This window comes from Zeus faber (genome assembly GCF_960531495.2).
Source record: "Zeus faber genome assembly, chromosome: 8".
NCBI lineage: Eukaryota > Metazoa > Chordata > Actinopteri > Zeiformes > Zeidae > Zeus > Zeus faber.
The window spans coordinates 28,478,953-28,497,593 of record NC_137195.1 but is presented as its reverse complement, the minus strand read 5'-3'; the positions used below and the strand labels follow the sequence as shown (position 1 = coordinate 28,497,593).

At 43.3% G+C, this 18,641-nt stretch overlaps 1 protein-coding gene across 1 annotated transcript in view; it reads left to right on the top strand.

The window, feature by feature from the left end:
* Positions 1-354: 354 nt before the first annotated feature.
* The window catches only part of LOC307233746 (eukaryotic translation initiation factor 3 subunit H), an 85,443-nt gene continuing 67,156 nt past the window's right edge, over positions 355-18,641 (top strand). The window contains exon 1 of the mRNA XM_080005154.1: positions 355-506. Within this exon, the coding sequence (XP_079861280.1) occupies positions 405-506 (102 nt within the window). The 5' untranslated portion in view covers positions 355-404. The remainder of the gene's footprint in view (positions 507-18,641) is intronic.

The following is an 18,641-nucleotide window of genomic DNA, read 5'->3' as shown; positions in this document are numbered from 1 at the left end:
CTTGTGCATATCCTCATTACAAATGACAATAACTTAGAAATAAAATATAATCGGTAGGAAGGACTCTGCAACCTGATAGGTTCCTGTTGCTTTTGCCATATCAAAGTATACATTTAGATTCGTTTTTTTAAATTAAAGAAACGCGATTGTGTTAGAAATTGAATAATATAAAAACAATAAATTGTAAAACGTGTAGATATCTGCTCTCAAATCGCTCGTCTCTGAAACGCCTCTTGTTACTTCCAACCACTGAATAACTACCAGGAATCCGAAGGGACTTGCCGTCATGCAGAACCTTTCCTTCTGGAGCCCGCGTTTCCACACGGACACGAAAGCTGAAGCACCTTGGTCGGAAAGGTCCGTCGCGGGAGTCATCCCCTCTTTCCGCGTGTGGCGATTCAGAGATGGCAACAAGAAAGGAGACTGGCACGGCGGCGACTGTCGTTGCGTCGTCATCTGGTGGCACACTGGACTCCCCCGTGAAGCAGATCCAAATCGAGGGACTGGTAAGTTCAAGCGGTCGTGATTTTTGAACTTCCGTTGGATTGGGGGCAAGTAACTCGTTCTCGAAATGTGAGCGGGCGGCGATGCTAACGTGCGAGCGTCATCATGGCGGATATGAAACAACGAGGATACATTGTTGTCTTCTCGGTGAGATGAAGCTGGTTTGATGTACAAGCGCTGATATTCGTCGTTGTGGGCGATTTCACATTTCAGTACTTGTCCACAGTGGTCGCATTCCTTCTGGCTGCTATGGAGATTAAGGTTTAAATTTGGCAAATTTAAACTGCTGAAAACGGCCACATTGAACACGCCACCTATCTAATCCGAATTTGAATCTGTTTATTCGGCCCAGTAGACTTTATTAAACCTTACATCCCAGCGGCTAAATAAGGTAAGGGGCGTTACTTTATATTATGAACACAATTAAATATGATTTTGCTCGATGAATGAAGTTGATGAAATATCAGGCTGCTCGATGAAAGGAGTTGATTAACCCTCTGAGGTCCAGGCTGAATTCAGAGAAGTGTGATTTTGGTGTGGTCTGATATTTATCAAAATATAATCAACTTAACACACTAACTCCAAAGTGGTTGATATATATTTTTGAAGGGAAATCACAGCTACATTGATATACCAACAATAGTTTGGTCACTATCATTATGCACTTTTAGATAGATCTAAAACACACAAGATTATAAAGAGTATGTTTTTGTATTTTGTGTTGCAGCCAGAAATGTTGTCATAGCAAACACTGGAATACATTGACAAACTGTTTTGTCAATACAAAAGTTGTTCATCAAGGTCTTGGGTATATAATGAATTCAAAGTAGTTGATGGAATCTGATGTCTAAATAGGTAAAAACAAGGTTTTATCACAACTGTTCACAACTTTCAGTTGACCCAAGGTGTGAGAGGAGTCATTAGCTCATGACCTGAAAATTCATGACCCCTGGTGGGGGCCATGAGAGGTGTCGTTTGCAGCAAGCTGGGCCCTCTCTCTGTCAGACTCTCAGACAAAGGAATGAGGCTGTAGGCTAGTGGGAGTGGGGACAGTGAGCAATGCCAGAAATGGAAGAGATGTTTTTGGTTTTGAAAGATTTATTGAAAACATCACACAAACTATATACAAAAACTCAAATGGTTTTAGCTGATAGGTGAGAAGAGCGACTCTAGAACCAACAATCACATTTGAGTCAATTGAAAATTTTAATTTATGAACACAATGCCTTTTATATATATATATATATATATATATATATATATATATATATATATATATATATACACACACACACACTACTCACAAAAGGTTAGGGATATTTGGCTTTCGGGTGAAATTGATGGAAAATGTAAAAAGTTCACGCGACAGTGATATTATATCATGAAAGTAGGGCATTTAAATAGAAGCATGCAATGGTGATTTCCTCATCTCAAACAATTATTTGAAACAAAAGCCAACAACAGTGGTGGGTTTACCACAACAAAAAATGTCAATGTCTCAATAACTTGTCATGTGCCCTTGAGCATCAATTACAGCTTGACAACCACGTCTCATGCTGTTCACAAGTCGACTTATTGTCTGCCGAGGTATGGCCCCCCACTCTTCTTGAAGGGCGGCCCTCAAGTCATTGAGGAGTCTCCAGCAGCCGTTCCCTAATGATGCGACCTCGATGAGCTGGAGCATTGTCGTCCATGAAGATGAAATTAGGCCTGTGTTGTTCATGCAGGGGCACAATGACTGGATTAATGATGTTATTCAGGTAGAATGGGCTTGTCACTGTACCATTCACAAAGTGTAGGGCAGTTCTGTATTGACTAGACACACCTGCCCACACTGTAACACCACCACCACCAAAGGCTCGTCTGGTGACAACAGTGGCTGATGCATAGCGCCCTCCTTGACGTCTCCAACATCGTTGGCGGCCATCATTTCTTCTCAACGTGAATCGACTTTCATCAGAGAACAGCACTGAGGCCACTGGTCCCTCGTCCAGTGTCAATGCTCCCTGGCCCATGCAAGACAATGATGCCTGTGCCTGGTGGTGTGGTCAGGTAACCTTGCAGGTCGTCTAGCATGTAGACCACGCCAATGGTTTGGAATGGTCTGACCTGACACTTGGGTGCCTCTCACCTCCCTTAAATGTGCCTGGAGTTGAGTGGCATTCATCATCCGGTTCCGCAGGGCACTGTTCACAATGAAGCGGTCATCAGTGTGGGATGTGGCCAAAGGACGTCCACTTCTATGCCTTTCTGTGACTCTTCCAGTCTCTCTGTATCTCTGTTGGAACCTCCTGATGACACTCTGTGACACTCTAAGCTCAGTGGCCACTTCCCTCTGAGAATATCCTGTTTGAAGCCTCACAATGGCGAGGTACTGTTGATCAATTGTTAGGTGTCATCTTGGTCCCACGATGTCAAAATGTGAACAGCATGATGAAGAGGACTGTTTAAATACCAATTCTCGTTCGTTCGTTCGTTCGTTCGTTCGTTCGTTCGTGTAGGGCTACACGGGCAATTGGGACATTAGCCAAGAAGTGGTATCGTCATCCAGTTCAATGAGGCCGCTGACTCCATGTGGTGATTTGAAGATTGGGCATTCATCAATGATGTGTTCAACAGGCTGTGGTTTTCTGCATTCACAGAGATTTGTGGCAGACACTCCAATCATATGCAGATAGGTTTGGGTCTTTGCTACTCCAGAGGTAAGTCTGTTGAGGTTGACCCAGGCATTCTGTGGTAGTTCACACCCAGGTGGATTGGTTGAAGGGGAGTTGATAAACTTCCTCAACGAGGAGGTTGACTCGGACCATTGCTTGTTCCAGCAGTCAAGGATCCATCCAGGGTGTGGAGGGCTTGTGGTAAGGAGTCTCCTAGCTTCGGTGGAGAAGTGTCTCCGTTTGAGTCTCTGGTGGCCATATTCAGCAGGCGGGGGGATCAGGCTTGTTGGCTCATCTGCACTCTTGCAGGCCAGCTTCAAGGTCAGGAAGTTACGACGGAGCTCTGGAGGTGGAATGCCAGACAGTATGGGAAGAAACTCGACAGGGGTTGATGGCAGGGCACCACTAATTAGCCTCATGGCAGTGTTAAGCACAACATCAACACAGGCTGTATGGCTGCTGTGACTCCATGCAGGGGCGGCATAGTCAGCCGTGGAGTATGCGAGGGCAAGGGTAGAGGTGCGCAGGGTGGTGAAGTTTGCACCCCATTCAGTGCCAGCCAGTCTCTTCAGGAGGTTTACACGGGCAGCGGTCTTGGCAGCAACTTGCTGGATGTGTGGCTTGAAGGTGAGGCTATGGTCAAGTGTGACACCGAGATATTTAGGGTTGGGGTCATGCCTGACGATGGTGCCGTCGAGTGTGATGTTCAGCATGGTATTCGCACATCGATTGGCAAGATGGAACACTGAGCAAACTGTCTTGGGCAGGCTAAGCTTGAGATGCCATTTGTGGAAGTACCTGCTCAGTAGCGAGAGATCTTTCTCAAGGGCATTCTCAACCACACTAAAGGCTTTGTCACCAAATCCAATGGCTGAGTCGTCGGCGTAGGTGTATAGTGAGCACTCTCCAACAGGCATGTCAGCGGTGTAAATGTTAAAAAGTGTAGGGGCAAGAACAGAGCCTTGGGGGAGCCCGTTCCTCAGTCTTCTTCTCTTGCTGCGCTGGCCGTTTGAGGTCTCCATTACAAAGGTATGGTCCTGTATAAGCAGCATGATGAAGTTCACGAGCTTAACATCAGGCAAAGTCTTCAGGAGCTTGAGGTAGAGGCCTATGTGCCAAACTGTGTCATATGCTGCAGTGAGGTCGATGGAGACTGTTCCAAACTTTTCTTTCCTCTGGAAGGCGCTTTCGATGTCATGAACTAGCCGGGTCACTTGATCTGTTGTTGATCGACCTTTACGGAAACCAGCTTGAGTGTGGGGAAGACTCTCTTCAATGATGTTGTTTATTCTTGATGAATGACCCTCTCAAGTAGTTTGTAAAGATGTGACAGGAGGGATATTGGGCGGTAGTTCTTTGGTTCATCTGGTGTTTTATTTGGCTTGAGTATGGCCAGCACTTAGCCTGCTTCCATTTCGATGGTATGGTCAGGTTTTCTAGGCAGTTGGAGAGGAAAAGCTGGACCCAGGTCAGTGACTCATGGCTCATGTTCTTCAGGAACTCAGTGTGGATGTTATCGTTTCCAGGAGCCTTATTTACCTTGAGGGATTTCAGAGCTGCAACGATTTCTTCTGACGAAATGGGCTGGGAAAGGGGGCTGGATTGAGGAACTGTCCTGGTGAGTTTCCTGATGTCTGCTACTACTTCTCTGGTGAAGACTTTTGCCTCAGATGAGCGGTCTTTCCATCAGCAGTTATCAGCGAGTACAGAGGCTATTGCATTCGCTGCTATGGGGCATGGTCTAGCTGGGCAACTTCGCCCAGTTAGCCGGTTGATCATATTCCAGGCCCTACGACTAGAATGTGTGAAGTTCATGTTGTTTACTTCCTCCTCCCACCTAACCTTTCTCTTCTGCCCGAGAAGGTCCAGCAGTTGGTCACCACGGAGAGAGCGTTGGTCAGTGTCGGTGGCATTCAGGTACTCCTTGTATAGTTTCTCACAGTCTTTATCCCAGCAAGGTACATGTGGGTCCCTGCAGCCTCTTGGGATGGAGAGCTTGGCAGCCTTGTTGAGCAGGATGCAGAAGGCGTTATAAGCTCCATTCACATTGGATGATGGGTCAGGTAGGCTTGCTGTTAATTTCCTGGTGAGTTCTGAAAACTTTTGCCAGTTGGCCTTCCTGAAATTCCATCTTCTTCTGTTGAGGCTTGAGATGGCTAGCTTGATGTCACTGGAGATGATGATGGGCGAGTGACCAGATCTAGGGAACTTCTGTATAACCATTCTGTTGCAGCGTCTGCTGATGTTGTTGGAGACAAAGGACAGATCAGGGCATGTCCAGGTGCCGTGTCTGCCAGAGTAAAAGGTTCTGGGGTCCTTGTTGTCGAAGAGCAGATGAAGGTTGTTACTTTCTGCCCAGTCGCTAGCAACAGAGCCATTTCTGTCAGTGTTTGAGTACCCCCATTTGATGTTCCTACAGTTAAAATCACGGCAGACAAAAGAGTTCACAGGGATGGTGGGGAGGAAGGATATATCCAACTCAGCAGGTGGTGGTTTGTAGATGTTGCAAGAGGTGGTGCCCAGAGCTTCCATGGTGCACCATTCAATGGCAGAGTTAGCTGGTGATTGCTGGATACCAATTCTAATTGAACCAGGAAATACAGCAATGCACAGGGTCCAGGTTAGTTGTGTTTGATACAAATTACAGTAGCATCAGTTTGTGCTGTTGCTCGTCTTTACATCAGCATTATGTAAAGATGACTTGAAACTAAAACAAGTTAGAATTTTCAGAGTTTCCACTGAATGCAGCAGCGGTTGACGTAATGACGCATTGACTACTCTCTTCCGCTACTTATAACTTTTAGAATCCTGCTGACAGCCAGAATAACTACTACAAGCCGATACACTTTTTGCGTGTTATTACTTAATCCTACAAGTTACGTGACTCCTACCCATAGTCCACGGAGTCCGGCCTCACAGTATCTCTGTGGAAGAAAATCACTCTGTGTGGAAGTTCCCAACAAGGTTCCATTCAAACTGACTAAACACTGCATGCCCCTCAGACATTTCATCAACTATTTGAACCTTTGGGACTAAAAGAAAACTGACACGATTCAGACCTGTTGCTCCGACGCTGCAAGCGAACTCCATGTGTGAGGACACAGACACAGAGTATGTTTTTTTGACTATTTTCAGCAGTTTGTTTATAGTTTGTTTGTTGCAACTGGCTCGAATGCCGCAAAATAAGGAGGGACAATCCCAGCACAGTGCAAGGGCCAGCCCACTGGCTCAACAGCTTGAGTGCAGAGAGTAACACCGGGTCCCGTCAGAAGCCTACAACTAACAGCATGGGGAACGGACTTTGCACCCAGGTGTAGGAATACGATCCGGAGAGTTAGAAGGGCCTGTCCCTCAAGCTGTTGAGCCAGTGGGCTGGCCCTTGCACTGTGTTGGAACAGCTGTCGAGCATTGTGTACAGGGTGTGGCTGGTGAAGCAGAACTGGGTGGTGGACCTTCGCTGGCTCCAACTGAGGAGGTATGTGCTCTGAATCTGTCAGTTAACCATGCCCCCTCTATTTGCATATAAGGATTGGAAATGTGGCATTACAAATTAAAAGTGCCATGAAATTAGTAAAATTTCCCTTTTAACATAAAAAAACAATCTATTGAACTATATTTACTAATTTATATATTTATATTTACTTTTAAATATATACATATACAAAAAAGTCTCTCAAATTAATAAGCAAAAGTGAATAAAAAATATGACTGCCTATATCTTAATATTTTTATTATTCCGCTTTAAAAACCTTATTTGTCATTTACCTGTTGTGGCAGTTCTCCTACCACCCAAGTGGACCTCCGGCACAGAGACGGAAGACTCCTTTCCTGAGTGTGTGTGGGGATGGGGGTTAGAGAGAGAGAGAGAAAGAGAGAGAGAGAGAGAATGTGGAGGAAGACAATGGAAGAAACTTCAATATGTATGTGACCAATAATCTCTTGAAACTGAAGACCAGCTGATTCTTAAAATTTGGAAGGAGCTTCCTGTCACACACCACACAATGCAGCGTGTGAGTATTGCCGTATTGACCATGTTTGGCTCTACATACGCATGTGAGCAGTCTTTCTGGCATCTGAGAAACATTAAGACCAACCTAGGCTCACGTTTAACTGATGGAAGCCTCAACGCAGCATGAAGCTTAACCTCACTACGTATGAACCAGACTACAAGGCCACCAGCAAAACCATGCAGCACCAATAGTCGCATTAATGGTAAAATGTATTTCATTTATTATTGGTTAGCTACAGTATAACAACAATATTATTAAGAAGAATAAAAAATGTATTATATATAGCGCTTTTTTAAGTACTCAGATGTGTTGTACGTTAAATGTATGCCTTACTTAAAAAATGCACACATTAAGTTGAATTCAATTTTATCAAATATTATATGGCTCACAAGGAAATGCATATAGAAATATTTGGCTTTTATGGCTCTCCCAGCCAAAAAGATTCCCGACCTCTGAGAGAGCGAAGCTTACAAAATGCACAAGGATACCATTTCAACGGGGAATTATAAATAAGGGAATCATAAACATATTTTTATGTGTGTGAATCATCCAAACACAGCTCTCTGTGCGCCCCGATCGCCGTGCACTGTTCCTCCAAATAAAACAATGTGGGGGCAGGGCATGGAGGAACGGGGCACGACTCGTAGACTCGTGAAGATTATTTCCTGCGCATAACACATGGAGATGGGGTGATCGGGGAGAGAGTCACCGATAAAGTGTCCCCGTTACGCACATTTTCATTCTAGACCATTTCATATGCACTTGTTTTGTTCCATAAGCAGACGTAAAGTAAAAGAACCTACATATAAAACACAATATTTTGGTGCGCCAATTGCGGGCACCAAATCGCTGGCACGCGCATCGTCGGTGCCGTCAGAAAAAGAAACGTGCGCTTCCTCTCCGCCTATCTCACATACAGGAAGAGCCTGCTAAATGTTTAGTCTCGATTCTGTTTAAAATGTTGTCACATTGATGTACAGATCACCCCAGGACTCAAACAATTCTAAATTTCTCTGTACTGTGATAGATTTTATCCATCTGATAACATTGCTGTGCTGTTAAGCTTGTGGGCAAACACTGTTGCTGTTGTTATGTGGGAGATATGTATTTCCAAATAGCGTAAAATAATACGTCCCTTGTGTCCTTGAAGATGCCCTGTCCCCATGCCACGGTAAGCCAAGTGCACCAAACTGTCTGCTATTATTGTCGGGTTTGACAGCACTCTCTTGGGTCATTATATATCATCATTAATCATTTTGAACAAGCTTTGTTAATATGGCTATAATGAGTTGCTTATTAGGTCTACAAATTAACCTTTACTAAACATTTTGTTAATGAGGTTTGGCACGACAGTTTTTCGTTTTACATGAAGAATAAGACATTATCAATAGGAGCCAAGCCAGCGTAATGTCTCGCACATTCTTCCAAAGATACAAATGAATGTTAAATTTGATGGTACTATAGAACCAATTCAATGTTTGCATGTACACTTTACAGTTGACCCTGACCTTGCGCAAACTCCAACAATGGATGTGGAAAGTAGTTGGAATAGTGTTAGAAGTGACCTATTCTGTCTTTTACCTGGGCTTGACCAATACTGATGGTAGTATTGTATATCGGTTCTAGAGCCACGTCAAGCATGTCACATTAGAAAAGGGACCTCATTTCCTGCTTAACTGCCAGATGGAAACCAGTTTGTTGTCCCTAATGGAGAAAAATTGATTATATGTCAGTCACCAGCTCCAAACAAATTAGTCTGTTCAGTAAAAGTAATGGCTCATGTTGGCACTATCGGTTGAAGATTCAGAATCTGTATTGGTATTGAACAAGCGGCTCCATCTCTGTGTCTAATATTTAATCAGAGGCGCCATGCTGCAATCTATGTTTTGAAACCAACACATCGGTGGTTATGCTTACATTATGCTTGGGCAGATTGACGAGTCAATCGGCGATTGGCTTCATCGATCGCCAGAGGACATTGATGACAGACAATTATTTTTTATCCAGCTGGAAAAATCCTGCCGAGTGTTGAAACGGTGTATGTGCTGTTTACCGTGTTCGATCATAGTCCATGTTTTACAAGTAATTGACACGAGGCGCTCGCCCCTTGCGGCCGCCTGCACGAGCACCTTGTGTTGATTATGCACATTTTAGTACAGTGGTACCTCGACTTACGACTGCATCTACTTACGACTAATCCAAGATACGAGTAGCGATAGTCGCAAAAATTTGTATCAACTTGCGACCGACTGCTCCAAGATACGACCGTGGAAATTCGAAGTTGGCGCGTTGGCGGCCAGTTAGCAGTCAATCAGCGGGCGACCTACATCGTGTGTGGACATAGTTCGTGGCTTATCGATATTGTTTTCATATTTACTGTGTTTGTGCTATGTATTGTTTATTTTCACCCTTCATGATTTAATAATTTATATGGGAAAAATTGCTTTGACATATGACTGTTTTAACATACGACCATTCTTATAGAACGAATTAGTCGTAAGTCGAGGTACCACTGTATTTTTAGAGCTTATTGTGCATAATCACCGGGTGTCATGACATTTCACTGCATATATGTATGACCGTATGTACTGTATATGTACTGTATGTGACAAACAATCCCTTGAACTTGATCTAATCAGGCTCATGTGATAGGACAGCTCAGACAGCATACAGTCCCTCTTGTCTTAAATCAGCGGCAGAACTGCTTTATGGCAATATTTTATGTCACAATGCCTTCCGGTATCTGTACATGGGAGCGAGTGTAAAGAGGAATGTGGCGCATCTTTAGGAAATTGAAATTACTCATTGGATGGATCAGGGATTATTACAACATTTGCCCATCTACTACCGTGCCGCAACAACATAAGGTGAGAGTTGGCGACAAAGCCGGTTGTGTTTTACTACTTGTAGAAGACTCCGGTAGCATCAGACGTACCAACCTGCACGTATTTTGTGAACCAACCACACAATTCTTATTCAAAATACGCAGGTAAGAAATGCCAGCTGAAGCTACGCCAAAAAAAAATCCTTGTGACGTTTAGATTACATTTCCCTCAAGAACGGTTTTTTAACAATTGCAATCCTTCCTGGATCATGCAGTGCAGACACAAAAAGGCACGGTTCAAAGGTTCTTAGAACTTCCTGTGGTGCGAAAATGCCTTCTGTGACTGATTTATACACCGTGTTCCAAATTATTATGCAAATTATATTTTTCTCTGATTTTCCTAAATAGTCGATGCAAATCAGTATAATTTTCAAGTCACCAACCGCCTGACAATATTCCAAAATTGTACAAATTGCATATCTATCGCCGTCACTACAGCGGAGCATCTGCTCTGGTTGGTCCTAGTGCACGAGCTCTGCTCATGATGAAATGTTCGACTCTTTGTTTGAGACTTGGTTCTTGACGAGTCACTAAGCAAAAAGAGTAGTTGGATTTGATTCAGTTGGTTTAATGCATGGTGAGCGAAGGAGAACTTCCAGTGAACAAGAGTAGTGAGAAGAGTCGGCCATTTATATTATTTTTCATTGTTATGCTTGCAATTAATTTCGGAATGCAAGTCCCCTATAAATATTATAAATGTATATTTGCACTTAAAAGTGAACCACTTTCAAGTTTGACCTGGACATTCCCATGTTAGTTACCTGTTGTGCCCTACTAAAACTCAGTGAGATTTACAGGTTGCATTATACTGAAACTTGGTGACCGTCCTATTTTCTAGTTTATTTTTTTGGAACTCAGGGGCAGTTTCGTGTTCTTTTATTGTTCCACTGTGAATAATCAACAATAATAAGCACAGTGTCAAAATCTGCAATCTCACTATTGTGGTAGCTTCAAATTGCAGCAGTAGTCCGTACCGTATGCAGCTGTCCTATCATGTGAGTATTTGTCATTGACGTCGAGCAGATTGTAAATCTGAATTGGCAGGTCAGACTTAAAAAAATAAAATAAAAATAAATCTGAAATTTGAACTGGCCAAGAAAATTGCGATCGGTGCAACTCTGGTTGGTAAACGTGTTTGGTAACTTAACAAGATGATGCATTTGGAAGGATATATCCTAATGAGATGCATTTGTACATATTTAGCCGTAATACCTTGCGTGTGAATGACTGGAGTAATTTGGAGTAATTAAGCTGCAGTAACTCAAATGCCACAGAGACTCTCTGTTACACTATTGTGGTATTCAAAATATTTACCCAAGGTTGGCAGGTCTAGCATCAGCACAACTTAATTTGCCTTCTACTAGCAGCATTTGCCTCTGGCAAAAATAAGATCCTTTCTTTCCCCTTGTAAAAAGCAATTACAATGTTTAAATTAGAGCCTGACTGATACATTGGTTTGGCCAATATCATTGCCATTATCTGTCGTCCGTTATGCAGCCGATGTGTCCCGATTTTTAAATAATTGTAATGAACTATGAACTAATTATACTACATCCTATACTTCCTAACTATATCCAATATCCAGATAATCAGGTCCGGACACTGTCTGGAATTGCCCTTTCACACATGTAGCTCACAAACTGAGATGCGTTTACACCTACCTGGAAATACTCCAATGGTTTAGGCAAGGGGCAGGGCCTGGGTATAGTGTGTGGGAGGCAGGATGTGACTCCATGACGCTACAGAGTTTTAGCACACCCAAGATGGTGGACGAGGCTTGATACTCCATGTATTTGGACATATCCTCAATATAAAAAGAGTGGAAAGAAATATAAAGGAAACCGGAAAGGAGCACAAAGCAGCTACGCTTCGTGCATGAAGATCTTCACCCTCGCCAAGTGAGGGTGATGATGACGTCATCAACAACTGACACGCACCCTGTGAATTCTCCAGACAAATACCTGCTCTGTTCACACATACTGCTCAATCTGACATTACGCAGACTTTGTACTAGGGTGGTGGCTGGGTTAATGTCCAGTCCAACTGATTCAGACATTTGCATTCACACATACAGCTCCTCCGGGTAAAAGTCCAGATAATTTCAGGGTTGCAGTGCATGTGTGAAAGCAACTTAAAAAAAATGTGTTTATTTATCCTGAACTTGTCTGTTTTGACACTACTTTTAAGTTACTCACCAAGTTAAGCCCAGGGACTGGGCAAGCGTAGGCTAGGACTCTCTAGGATCGGCATCTGACCCAAAAATCAGGCATCAGTTCAAACAGACAAGGACAGATATTAAATTGTTTTGTTTATTATACTTTATATCTAGAAATCGGGGCACATCAGCTGTAAGAAGAGAATCTTTATTCGTCACATGACACACCGCACTACAACAACACATGCATATATGCACACATGCAAATGCTTTTTGGGTGATGGCCAGTGAAATGTGGCCTCTGCATTTTTCCCCATCCTGGCTTTGTCCTTCCTCTGGGGGGCCAGCCAGGAGCAGTGGGTAGCATTCGTCGACGTGCCCGGGGACCTGGTACCAAGTGTCCATCGCTGGTCAGACGATGTGTGCATGTTTTTTTTTTTGGTGGGGGTCCTTACTGATGTTAGGTGAAGGAAACCACATGTGAGCACGGGGAGAACATGCAAACTCCACACAGAAAGGCTCCTATTTGGGAGATAACCCGCTGGAGCACGGTTCCAACAGCGCCCCAGGGGGAATCGAACCCAGGACCTTCTTGCTCTGAGAGAGACGGAGCCTGCAGTGTTTGTCTAATCCTCATTGTGAAGTGTATCGTCTGATTAAACTACGACCACAGAAATGGAATGTGACAACGACTTTGCTGTATGACATTACGTTCTATGCACATGTCCCCACCCCATGTCCCCACCTTCATGACAGAATCGGCGATTTTAGGTGGGTGTTGGGACAATTGAAATTTTGCACGATTGCCCAAGCCTACTGTGAATCTGAGGGAGATATACGTGTTATCTTTTTGTTTCTTCATTTCTTTATAGCCAAAGCAACGTTACTTTGGGTAGCCAGACACACGTGCCTCTGGGAACTTTCTTCCCGACTCCCCCACTCAGTCACGGCATACAATGCTGTAGTACCCCGTGTGACCAGCAGAGGGCAAGCTTGTTTCGCTGTCTTAGTACCCACGCTCCTGCCCCAAACTTCATAGGACACAAAGCAGTTAATTTACTCTGTGTGCTCAAATACAGTAGCAAGGTCTCTGCTTGCCAGCTGTTGCCTTTCTTTTTTGTAATCTTTGCTCATTAAAGCAACTCCACAAATCCCTGCACCCCCCCCCCCCCCCCAAACTTGTAATCTAAATTTTTCACCTGAATGTGTATTGTTCAGAACCAAGTTAAAACTAATTCCCTCTGCCTTATCAAACAAACATTTTAATCTCGGCACCTAATTATTCCCAGCTCAGTGTGCCCTTTTTTTTTCCTTCTGTTTTTGCTCTTGTTCGGACTGGTTCCTCGAAAAAAGAGCTGTTTTTTGGGGGGGGCGGTTGTTATGAAAGGTTTGTACACCTGGAAACATTGCTGTTGTGTTGCATCATGACCTGATCTGTCAGATGTTTGGCCTGAAGTTTCCTCTCCCCTCACCGCAAAGAATTTAAAGCCTCCTGCTGGGGCGCACCCTGCTTTAGTTGAGGATCGTACGTGGAGCGGTAATGACAAGGGACGTAAAGCGGTGGTCAGGACGCTCCGAGTGATGTCGACTCGGACATCACTGTTCCAATCAAGTTCCAGTGACGTCAGTGAGTTTACAAACGTTATGAGTTTCATAGCCATGATAGTGGACAATATCCTTCCCACAGTGAAAGTTAGGAGATTTCCTAACCAGAAATTGAGTCGATAAATCCATCCACGGCACTCTGCATGTTCGCACGGCCTTACTACAGTCTTGTATCCGGCAACATGGACAATTGCAAAATGGCGTCCTATAAACTGCGAAGGGCGGTGAAGGACGTTAAACGTGGAGCTACAGATGGAGCAACGAGACAACAGACGCTTGTTGCATGGGCTGCGGACTATTACTAACTACAAGAGCAGGCCCCCTACCTCAGCGACGAGTGCGACGCCTTCCTAGCCAATGAACAGAACTTCTTTTATGCGCAGTTTGAGGCTGGGAAAAACACCGCTAGCTCACCATCTAATTTGAGTTACACCACTGGGGATGAGTGCGCACTCTGTGTCTGAGCATGACGTCAGATTACATCTGGGCCCCCCACCATTGACCCGCTGCAGTTTGCATACCGGCTGAACAGATCCACAGACGTTGCGGTCTCCAAGGTACTGCACACCACACTCACCTTGATTGCCGAAAGGGGGGGCTATGTGAGATTGGTGTTTATTGACTACAGTTAAGCTCTAACACCATAGTCGCAACCAGATTGGCTGTCCAGCTGCTGGAGCTAGGACTGAACACTCCGCTGTGTGTCTGGATCCTGGACTTCCTCACAGCCAGGCCCCAAGTGGTTACGATGGGGAGTCACACGTCCGGAAGACTCACTCTGAACACAGGATTCTTCCCAGGGCCGCGTCCTCAGCCCCCTACTGTTCTCCCTGTACACATGATTGTGTGGCCAGCTCCAACACCAAGTTTGCTGACGACACAGTCGTGGTAGCCCTGATCACTGATGACGACGAGAAGGCCCACCGTGAGGAGGTGGCTGACCTGTCACTCAGGTTCCAGCACAACTGCCCCCTCCTGAATGTCAGCAAAAATAAAGAGCTGATTGTGGACTTTAAGAGAGGATGCACGGGCCGTCTATGATTAATGGGACTTCTATCGACAGGGTGAGCAGCTTCAAGTACCTAGGTGTCCACATCACAGAAAACATAACATGAACTCCACATACTGTCACTTTGGTGAAAAGGCGAGGCAGCGTCTTTACCACCTCAGGCAGTTGATGAAATTCAGGGTCTCTGTGAGGATCCTCAAGTCCTTCTACTCCGGAGCAGTGGAGAGCATCCTGACCGACATCATCACTGCCTGGTTTGGGGACTTTACTGCTCAGGACAGGCGGGCCCTGAAGAGGGTGGTGTGTTCAGCCCAACGTACCACTGGAACTACTCTCCCCTCCCTGCAGGACTTATACACCAGGAGGTGTAGTAGCAGAGCCTGAAGGATCCTCACCACCCCAACAACGGACTGTTCCAGCTGCTGCGGTCGGGCAAGCACCTCAGCAGTCACACAGCGAGGACAGAGAGACTGAGACGGAGTTTCTCACCACAAGCCATTAGAACTGTCAGCACTGAACTCACCAGGGGCCCTCACTGAGACACACAGATAGGCCCCACTGCCTTACTATCACTACTGGGCGATAGCATACTGTGCTGTATTGCTGAGCCGTACTGGGTACCTCCACACACACTACGTCACTTTATTAACATGCCACTTTACTGAACATATCTGTATATTCACAAGTCTGTTCCTTTATTTATATTTTGTATTCCTACTTTATATATTACCCTTTTTTTGTTTTATTTACTAATTGAATTGTGTTTAGGAATTTGTTAGTTAATTAGTTAACTATTGTGCCACTTAGTTATTGACCAGTAAGTACTTATTGTGCATAATCTCTGGGTTCGTTGCAATGACATTTCACTACATATGTATGCTTGTATGTATATGTATGTGACCAAACAAAAAAAAAACATCTTGAAGTGATGTTTGCATCAGAGCAGATGCTACAGAGAGCTTGAGAGCATTCTAAAGGACTGTACTGGTGTCAAATGAAGTTAAAGCCCTTTACTAGTCAGCGCTCACATTTGACCATTTTCCTGATAATAGCTATTGTACATAATATCTCTTGGTCCCGCTGACCAATTACAGTAACACATGTTCATCCAAGTTCATCTCGGCATGTTTTGTATTTGTAAGGGTTGCATATCTATCCCCCTCAGCTGATCTGATGCCCATCTAAATTAAATCAAACTTTTTCAAGACCAATATTTCGTTTTATTGTTTTAAGTTCCTTATCTACTGTATTATTCACTAAACACAAGCAATAAATCATTCTATCGTATGACCAATACTACATTGGATACAGTCAACTACTGTATCCAATATACCTACTGTATAAACTACTATATACTGTACTAGTCAAAAACTGCTCTTTCCTGTCAGGCCTGCATGTTATTCAAATTAATTAATCTCATTTCATCATAACCTCTTTAACTATAGAATTGGGAAAATAAAACCTTCAATCACAGAACAATATTGACTGATTTAACATCAAGCCTTTTCATTGTTTGAATCTGATAATTAACACTCTAAAAAAAATATGCAGTTTTTCAGCAGAAATGTATCTGTCATAAAAAATGTTGCACGCATACGTCCTCATAGAAGGAGCGCTGCTTTGTGTGCTCAGGAACAGCTTTATGGCCATTAAAAATTACAAAACAAAAAAAACACGCATTGTTCTGGAAGAGGCTCCGCCTGGACTCTAAAGGTGTTCTGGGCTATGCCAGCAACACGCAGCACACCGCGGCCCGGGCCGGAGAAAGTGTCCCCATTACACACCAGACCCGCCAACCTGTACGCATTTTTTGTACCAAATACACCAATTCTTAGTCAAAATACGCAGGTGCCAAATGCCAGCGGAAACTATGCCAGCAAAACGAAATAAAAACATAGTAATTTAATGATGGAAATCAATCAATACAAAAGAATACCGTACATTTATTGTGTATTTAATGAAATACTTTAATTTAAAGTTTGAACTGGACATCTTCATGTTATTTATCTTGTGTCAACTACAAGTCAGTGTGAGTGAGAGTAACATGTTACAGGAATTACACTGAAATTGGTGAGTCCCATATTCAATTTTATTGGAACTCAGTGACAGTTTCGTGTTCTATCATTGTTCCATAGTGAATAATGAACAATAATAAACTGTGTCAAAATCAGCAATTTCATTGTTCATTATTGTGGTAACTGAATTGCAGTGTAGTCCGTATGTGCAGCTGTCCAATCACGTGAGCATGATCAGATCACATGATGTACTTGTCGTTGACTTCCAGCAGACTGGAAATCAGAATCTGTGGGTCAGAAATAGGAATTGGCCAAGAAAATTTCAATGTGTGCGTCTCTAGTTGGGTAACTTTACGAGATGATGCATTTCAAGGGGTATATCCTAATGAGATTTATTCATTTCATGTAGTTAGTAGCTCGCATCAATGTGATGAGCCTTGTTACGAGACTCCCTGTTACACTATTGTGGTACTCAAAATATTTTCCCAAGGCTGGCACGTCTGACTCACTGTTTCGCGCCCCCCCTCCATGGGAAGAGCCGCACCTGGATAGCCCTATCAGTTCGATTGTGTAACATAAAACACACTTTTTAATCGCAGCATTTGTGATTTGTAATTTGCATTCTATTTAATTGCGATGTTAGTTTGAATTTGGTTAATCGTTCAGCCATACAGGGTCTGCAATATAATACAAAAATTATACAGTATAATCCAATAGCGAAATTCAAAGCTAATGTGATGCAATTTGATTCAGCTCCAATTTAATTCAGTTTAATCTTTTAATTTAAAATGTATGAGTTAAGTGTTTTCACATAATATGTGAGTTAAAGTTAAAGCTAAAGTGTAGAATGAGAGCTTCAAAACAAGGTGTCGCTTGTCGCTACTGTATGACTTATTAAGGATTAATGTTTTGAAAACCGAAATTCTGAGAAATCAGGCTTTACATTTGTAGAAGCATTTTAATCGTTGATTTAAAAAAATATATATGTATTTGAAAATCCACAAGTCAGGTTATTCCTTTAATTTTAAGTTAACATTTTTTCATGCTCACTCTACTAGCATGACCGCTCTATTATTGTCACTTCTAAACATTCCCATTTCCTTCCTTTATTGTTTTATTACAATGATAGTTTTTAAGCAAGTGGCCCATATCAGATCGCACACATGAAACCACACAGTCTTGCTTCTGGTGCAGGGTTTCTCCCAGTGTAATGCAAGCCTGGTGGCGCACTGGGCCCAAGCATTTTATTAAGTTGTATTTTTCACATTTTTTGTTTTTTTATTAAAATATCAACTGACTGCCGCATTGATTTAATATAATGTATTTTTTTACTTTTCAAATGGATAAAATCTTATTTCATTGTAGTGCGCAGCACATTGATTCTCTTACTCACTCACTCTCACAACAGAACCGTCTGAGAATAGCCTGTGTGCCCAAACGTCCCGTTGGGTACTATAGTACAGGTTCCTATATGATCGGTAGCCTCCGATCGCGACGCAGATTTCAGTGCTGTGCCCTTGCTGCTGATTGATATGTCTCCACATGCACCTTCACTAAACATTAACGTTTGGAGCACGCTGCTGTATTGCTCTGCCACCGCTTTCCTCTCCCATGCGACTCGAGCCAAACAGCGGCGGCGGTCGTCAATGTAACATTATGGTTGCTTAGCCAATCAGTGACCATATTTTCACTACATGTAGCATCCGGTTCATACAAACTGTCAGTCATTTTTTGTATATGAAAAGTAACGAAGGACAGATGGTTCATAAGAAATCTCAAAAATAGCCCCGATCTAAACATTT